At 40.5% G+C, this 8,417-nt stretch overlaps 1 protein-coding gene across 2 annotated transcripts; it reads right to left on the reverse strand.

Annotated features, from left to right (window-relative positions):
* Nucleotides 1–525: 525 nt before the first annotated feature.
* LOC128265907 (dynein beta chain, ciliary-like) lies at nt 526–6,370 on the reverse strand. 2 transcript variants are annotated; one of them, XM_053002136.1, is made up of 6 exons: nt 6,154–6,370; nt 4,064–6,102; nt 3,764–3,902; nt 3,543–3,709; nt 727–3,490; nt 526–664 (listed from the first exon to the last, which is right to left on the reverse strand). In XM_053002136.1, the coding sequence occupies exons 1-5, from the start codon at nt 6,316–6,318 to the stop codon at nt 775–777; spliced, it is 5,226 nt and encodes a 1,741-aa protein (XP_052858096.1). In that variant the 5' UTR covers nt 6,319–6,370; the 3' UTR covers nt 526–664; nt 727–774. The 2 variants fall into 2 exon arrangements, with proteins under 2 accessions (XP_052858096.1, XP_052858097.1); XM_053002137.1 differs by lacking the exon at nt 526–664 and having other exon boundaries at nt 3,275–3,486.
* Nucleotides 6,371–8,417: the final 2,047 nt, after the last annotated feature.

The following is an 8,417-nucleotide window of genomic DNA, read 5'->3' on the forward strand; positions in this document are numbered from 1 at the left end:
AGAATGCAAAAGAAATCATAGGCCACCAGCTTGAATCGTAGGTAAGTACCCGCACAAAGAGGAGGCACTGTGAATTGACTGTAAATTAATAAATCATATCCCGTATGCAAAGTGGGAAGAAATAGTGGGACCAAATATGAAACGAAGACCCAAACCGAACTCCGAGAGCCTGCGATAAAGGTGGGCAGGCGATAGGTAATCAGCATTGACAGCCTGTGAGCTGAGGAAAACCATTCAGAGTGATTACTGAGTCGGTCGAGAGTTTAGACAACTGTTCGGCGGAAGAAGGAGCTCAGACATATAGTTAGTCAATATTTAGTATGCAATAAGTAATAAAAACTATCAAAATATCATTGCGTTATATTTTAGTTAAGGGCAGTCACAACAACTTTATTTAATGTAACGAACCCATAAACAAATATGAGCTAGTCGCACAAATTTGGTTTTAAAATCATTTTTCATTACGTACCGAATTTTATAAGCTGGACATTCATAAACGTTTTTAGTATCCTGCTTGTCCTGGGTAACTGCCTTAATGTAAACAACAGGCATTGCTGGGAACAATTCTTTCAGGAAGGCATCAGCAATTGTTCCCATTTTAATGTCCCATCGGGCTCCTTCCATGAAAAGGCCGTTGATAAAGGCTCCCTCACGTGGTGCAGACCTGAAAAATTAAAAAAAAAAGATTAATAGTTACCCAGAAATATGGAATTGCATAATTCTCACGTAAACTCTTCCTTCCACTTCTTGGTAACATCACAATTGAGACACATTCTATCGAGGGGGCCATTCATTTTTACGGGCTGTCTGTTGCATTATAGCTGTGAGAAGCGACTGGGGATTAAAGAATCCTGCGAGCCAGATAGATGAGGGCATGCGAAAGTCCGCCACCCAACCCTCCAGCTCCCGCAGCCGTAACAATAAATCAGAGAACCAGGATTGCAAGCCCAACATGCTGGGGTAAGCTAACTTGGTCCACTGCTCTGGCACTTGATCCATGTACAGACACAGCATTAGATCCTCCATAACAGATGAGATTGTAAGCTCACCCTTAAGGCCCAGATCCAGCTCATTCAGAGAGCGCTTTAGTTCACTCATAAGATTGTTCATTCGCTCGCACTCCTGAAATGCGACAATTATATATGGACTGCGGTCCTCGACACGACCCATGAGTTCCAAAATGTTAAACGGGGTCGGAGTTTTATCCAGCAGATCTTCAATTATGCCTTTTATGATATCCTCCTGCGAAACGGACTCGCCTCCGCCGCCGGAGCCGCCTGCCATTCGTGGCTGCAACTCAAAAACAATTCGAAAAAGCCGTTCTGAAACAGTAGTCAGAAACCCGATTTCTGCATTAGAGTGTAGGCCGTAAAGAGAGGGACTTTCAGAGGGAAGGTTGTCGTCTATATATTGGTGGTACCCAGCATACTTTAAAATACCTGGTGCTGGGAAGCCTTGACAGTATTGTAGCTCTCCATCAATAAGCTCTGGCTGCATAAATTCCTCCAGATACGTGCGGCATAAACGACGGTCCCAGTCATCCGTAATGTGGCCTCCATACATAATCTCTCCAAAAAGATATCGCAGGTCTTCCCAGGGTACTCGTGTATTGGCCTCGAGATAGTTGTACAACACATAAACTGATATTGTCAGATCACCTACGTTAAATGGATAGCTTCGGTTCCAGCCCTGCGGACCAAACTTGCGACGCTCGGCTACCACAGCATGGAAATAGCACAGGGAGAAAAGAATCGCCTTAAATTCCGTCTCTTTCGAACACATTTCGAGCGTCTCGTCACTAAAATTGTCCAATGCTTTATGAATGTTGGCCATCATTCCTGTGGGCGGTTCATTTGTTATCTTTATTGCTGACTCAAGTATTCCTTGTGGCAAGATATGCGCGGCAGGGTCACCAGCGGGCTCAGCACTAAGAAAGAGACGATAGTTTGTATTTGCATTACTTAAAGCAGACTCCATCTTCTTTTCTAGACTGGGGAGCCATCGAGCGACCAGATGAATATTTTGCAAAATGACCCAATGGCCATACTGTGAAGCAGTCTCAATGGCGTTTTCGGCGACAATTTCCTGACCTTGACCAAGCGATACACTATGAAAGTTTTCATGGTCAAAACTAAAACCCAATATCTTTCCTAACTTTTCCACATCCTTTAGTGGATCTACACCAGGGGAGAGAACAAAAAACATGTGAGTTTCGGGGCTAGATTCAACAAAAGTCCTTGCGAATTCCATTGATCGCGCATCAATATATTTTGAACCAAGCTTTTCTTCAATAAAAGATCGCATTGCGTATGACATTCGATCAGGACGTATGCAACGCATTATGCAGAGTCTTTGAATAGCAGACTTTCCCTTCCATTCTCCTGGAAATTTTTCATTTTCTGGACTCTCAGAGTCTACGAACTTTTTCCATCGCTTGTGCGAACCCTCAATGTCTTTTTCTAGGCCTTTAAATGCTGCCTGGTTGTTTAGCGCTCGTACGCCGCCCCACCCCACATGAGTTAGCCAAGAAAAGTTTGAAGTTTGATTAGGCATGTAAGGAAAGCGTAGTAGAAAGTCGAGTTCGGTAGGCTCCACTTCACCAGCATTCACGAGGATCTGAATACACATTTGTGTGAGAAAAATAAGCTTGTCTTGCTCAAATAGACCACGAGAGGTGTAAACAAAGCTGCAAAAGGTGATGGAATCTATGAGATTCTCGACGCGATCTTTTAGCTTCTCAGCTGGCGGTGCTTTTAGCATTGCATTGTTGAACACCACAGTAAATGCTTTTAATGAGAATTGGTAAATAGGATTTATCTTAAATAAATCGTTTAGAATAAAGTATATAATAGAAGCGCGTTCGGCTGCTGGTCGGTAGGCCTCTCGTGCTGAATCTATTTGAACACCAGTTATCTTAGCCTCAGCCACTTTAACTTCGATTTCATCGGCCGTTTTTTTCGTCTTTTCTAGATTCATTACCAGAGTCACGTCTTCGAGAACATTGTCACCAGCAGAAGACAGGCGGGCCAGCAGATCGTCTTCCAAAAACTTGAGGGTTATTTTGAAGTGATTCTGCTGTTGGGTTAAACGGGTGCGCATGGCCTCCAGGTCGGGGCGCTCTACCTTTACGACTTCTGCTAACAGCTGATCCTCAAGACCATCTCGTGTCACAGTAAAGTTAATAAGTGTAGTCTGTGCCTGCATTTCAGGCTTATAGTGTGGGTTTGCCAGCTTAGTATGCAGAATGAGTCGAAACTTGGAATTAAAATCTATTTCGCGATCTCCAATCTTTAAAACAGTGCCTTTCTTGATCAACTGGCGACCAAGAAGCGGATTTAAAACCGGATCAACGTTTTCGCCAATATTTTCAATAAGTAAAACGCTTCCATTGCTGACAGCTCGCTCTACTTGATCAAGATAATTGCGCTGCGAAAGTCGTAGAATAACGAGGCCAGCTCCATATTTTGTCTTGACCCATTTAATGCCCTGACTTTGGATTTCATTATTTATAAAGCTCACAAAATATTTAAAAGTTAACTTACAGCTGAGGGTCGATCATGAGCGGATACCTCTCCGACTGCACCAGGATGGCAGCATTTTCCGCTGACATTCGGTCGCTTGGCAGTCCCTGGTTGTTCCACTCAGCTATTTGTGCATCATCGCAGATCATCTCAAAGGGATCGACTCCATCCGTGGAAGGTATGGGGGGCTTTAAAACAGACGTGGGTATTTATTTAGCTGGAACTAAGAAATTGTGTTTTACCTGACTATTCTTGAATGCAGGCATCCACATTTTTTCTTGCAACTCCTGCCGATAGGCACGGGTGAAGCACCCAACATAAGAAATGAAGCAGGAGATAATAAGAATGTCACCAGGTAGTTGTTGAATACCAGAAGTTAAACTGTCGATTAAAAAGGGTAAACAATTATTGGGTTGTTTCGCTTCTGCTCTCAAAAATGTAGAAACAAAAAAAATTTACTAACCAAACCAAAAGAGAACTCTGTCTTTAAAGAGATATTAACCAATTTCAAACTAAAAAATTATATATAAAGTTTTTACTACCTTTTGACGGACTCCATCCAACGTATTTTTTCGGTAGCCAGCCCACCAATTAAACGATTAGCTATGTCTATGGTAAATGCAGTCTTATCAGCCTCGTCCTGACATTTTTGTTTTTCAGCTAGGGCTTCATCGTATTCCATTTGCAACGCATTTAACTGCTCCTCCAGCTCGGTCAGCTTTTGATTGAGCGCAGTCAATTTATCACGAGCATCTTTAAGCTCCTTCTCTGACTCCAAAAGAGCTCGCTCCTTTGGCTCCACAATAAGATACACTTCATAGAACCGATTGATATTAATGACCCAAGAGCAAAGACCGGCTGCCGCCGATGACTTTGCAAGAATCTTTTCAGGGCTGAACTCCGGGTCCTGAATATAGGGTTGAAGAGCCTTAATAATGTCCGGATGAATGTGCTTCTTGTCGTAGTTTATCAAATTATCAAGAAATTTATCAACGTTTCCCATCAAAACGCGGCACGCTTTCCAGCTGCGATCCTTCGGGATCTTTCCTTTGCTGGCAAAAAGCACCAAAACTGCACCACAAACACTAACCACGGCATCAGGTGGCGATCCGAAACTCTTAAGTTCTGTTAGGTTGTTTTTGTTAAGCGTATTTAGGGCTTCCTGAGCAGCTAATAGTGCAGGTTGTGCTTTAAGAAAATCTTCCTCGCAGAGTTTAGCCTTGGCAGTGACATCTTCCTCAATTTGACGAACGTTCTTTTCCTCCTTTGAGGCGAATGCTCTTTCCTTGGATACCTTTTCGTTTTCAGTTCCTACAACTATAATTAGGTTGTCTGCTTCTTTATTTTTAACCTTAAGCTCAACCTCTTGGACCTTCAAAACGTCCTGTAGGGCGTCTACCTCCTTTGTACAGCTTGCTAGTTTTATTAGACCATTTTCCAAACGCAAACGGCGGTCAAGATTGGCTTTCACTTTTTCGTGAAGCAGCTTTGAATAGAGTGCTATTAATTCCAGAAAAGATTTTGGAGTGGTGTAATTGTATCTCTTGGCATTAGCTAAATAAAGCTTGGAGATATCATTCACGGTCTTGTGAACGAACGCCATGAAATTAGATACCGGATACGCCAGTTCTTTCGGTAATACTGTTATATCCGACAGAAACCTAATTGAAACAGACTCCAATGCTTGCTGTGGCCACTCGTGAAACCAGTCGATAGTGGTGCAGTTTACTAGGGCAGGAAACTTTCGAGAGCGGACACGAAGAGTAGCTCCTACCGGCGAAAAGCAGAGAACGACTTTAAGCAAGCTGCGCACCTTTTCGATAAAGTATTTCCAACAATTCTCACGATTGTCTACGATACCAAGCTGCTTTACCTCATTGCGCACTGCGTTAACAATATTCTCTACCTCGTCGTCGGGAAACAGTTCATGTATATCACCTGAGGCGAGAAGATCGTTCACAAGCACTAGGAACTGCTCGCGAGCTACCTCAGAGTCCGTCATCAGAAAGCAACAGGCACTGGTCTTGACGCCAGCTTTTAAGTACAAGGTAGCAATATTTGCCTTGAGATCACTAACGCTGTAATCTTTTGTTAGCTGTATCTGAAACACATCTAATGAAGAGATAAATGAAGCCAAACGAGTCAAGTTTTGTTTTCCCGATCCTCCGACGCCGATTAGAAGAGCGTAACCCCTGGATGATTCAAGAATGCGGCTTATGCGACATACATGTGACATTGCATCGTCAAAAAGGACCAAGTTCATGGCGCCAACGTAATCGTTATAACGGTCTTGTGCTTCGTCTAATAGACTTTTTAATCGATCCCACCCTGTAATAGGCATATACTTAATGTCTGTCAATCCTTTTGCAAAATGACAGTAAATAAGTGGCTGGGCGTAGATCACTTCATCGTTGAGGCCTTCAATGCCTTTGCGAACGACATCAGTAAAAATCTTTTTGAAGCTGCTTATATCAGTATAGTCCACAAGCTTGTCGCCGTATACTCGGTAACACTCATGAATCCACAGTCGGATCATTTGATTGGAATTCGGACAGGTCTCGATGTTGGCATATAGCACACCCTGCAAAAAGCTTGCATTAATAATAAATTACTAAATATCTTCAAAACTTACCGTAAATATGTTTGCTATATCACGTAAATTAAAGTTGTAATGGAACTTAATAGCAGTAGGTAGAAAGGTAGAAGCCACTTTTAAGTGCAGAGCGATAGCCGTGGTGACAATGTTTTCGCAAAGGCTTATAACAGATTTGTCAAATTTCTGTGCTGGATTCTCCATATGCTGCGTTAGTATCGAATTGAGGATGTGAAACAATGCATCCTGGCTAGGGGGGCTGCGACAGGAACAATAAATAATTTTCAAACAAACAAGAAAGAAAGCAAACTTCAGCAAGCCGAAGTTGATATACCCTTGCAGCTATTGTATAAATTAGGTATTCCTTAAAACATCTTAATTTCGAAATATACATACATGTTTCGTGTACATGTTTGTGTTTTAAAACATTATATCTATCTATATCTATTTGTACCTCAATTATTCGAGTATTTCAGCTATATCTTGTTCGTATAAATTAAAATCGTAATTCGGAACTATGAACCCATTCCTATGTCCAAACGAATTAAAAAGAAATTTACATATAAAATATTGTTGAACATTGATGCACTATAAACAGTACAAACAAGTGGCCCAACGAAACCAAGCACGCGATTGTTAAGCGCGGGCCCTTTTAGAATAGTAGGCAGTTATCGAGTTCGCGAGGAAAACACAAAAAATATAATATAGAGGCTTTTATATAAAACATAAAACTAAGGGGGGTGCTAATATGTTAAAATTTTAGTTTTTAAGACCGGGATAGAGGTTGAAATGCAAATTATATTATATAATTCCAAGCATGATTATACGATTTACAAAAGTAGGTACGTTAGGCGTTGCTTAATAAGCCCAGAAACACTCATAGCCTTGTTAACAGTAGACTTCATGTGGCTGTCGAATTTTAAGACAAGAAGACTCCTAAATCGGTGACCGAATATATTTGGTCCAGTGGCACATTATGAATCGAGTTCGCGAGGAAAACACAAAAAACATAATATAGAGGCTTTTATATAAAACATAAAACTAAGGGGGGTGCTAATATGTTAAAATTTAAGTTTTTAAGACCGGGATAGAGGTTGAAATGCAAATTATATTATATAATTCCAAGCATGATTATACGATTTACAAAAGTAGGTACGTTAGGCGTTGCTTAATAAGCCCAGAAACACTCATAGCCTTGTTAACAGTAGACTTCATGTGGCTGTCGAATTTTAAGACAAGAAGACTCCTAAATCGGTGACCGAATATATTTGGTCCAGTGGCACATTATGAATAGAATTGCTAATTACGTTACATTTAAGGCAATTCAGATTTAAGACGTTAGATTGACACCATCTCTGAATACAATCAATATCAGACTGGAAACCGAAACCCGATTGCAAATTATTATAGGACAAACAAAGCTTAACATCATCAGCATACATTAATACTCGAAAATAACCCTCTGAGTTTTTCCATTTGAATAACTTGAAATCCAAGTTAAAAGATTATTCGAAATCACGAGATTATCTAACATAAATAAAAGAAAAGATTGGTAAACAGAATCAAAATCTGTCTTCTATTTATTATTCAATCTTAAACTACAATAGATGTCAATTCAAGTAGGTTCGTGGTAGTCGACCTTCGCTTAACAAAACCACAAACACAAATGTTGCAAGTCAGAAATAATCATGCACTCAAATGCTTAAGGTACTGAAGACAATATAGAAATATGAGCATCCGACTTTTCTCCCTTTTTATGGATTGGAATAATAAAAGAATATTTCCACATAGTTGTAAGAACTGATGTTGAGGTAGACAATTGAAGCAGCCCTATAGGTAGAAGAACTTGGCAAATAAATCAGCAATTTCAGTATTTGCCTCAATTGAGCTTAATCGTTCTGATATAAGCGAGGAACACAAATGTTGCTAATAATTGCAGGCAATTTATAAATAATTCATAGCTTTGAACAGCCGAATTTCCTCCCTTTTTATAGAGTGGAATAACAAAAAAATCTTTTCTTGAGGTAGACAAATGAAACAGTTTAAGAATCGGTTTACAAATAGTTAAGGCATTGTGAAGCTCTTGTGTAAACCACTGAGGTCTGTTAAGTTTTGGAGGAAGGCAGTCAGGAACGCATTCATTCAAAAACGCGTTTAAGACGCTAGAGAATAATTCAGTGGCTCTTTCCATATCCATGCAATTGTACAAACTTTTCCAGTTGTATTCGGAAATCAAGTAGTTTAGCTTTTTCCAGTTGTATTCGGAAATCAAGTAGTTTAGCTTATTAATGTCGCATTTACGG

Source organism: Drosophila gunungcola, unplaced genomic scaffold (genome assembly GCF_025200985.1).
Source record: "Drosophila gunungcola strain Sukarami unplaced genomic scaffold, Dgunungcola_SK_2 000175F, whole genome shotgun sequence".
Taxonomy (NCBI): Eukaryota; Metazoa; Arthropoda; class Insecta; order Diptera; family Drosophilidae; genus Drosophila; species Drosophila gunungcola.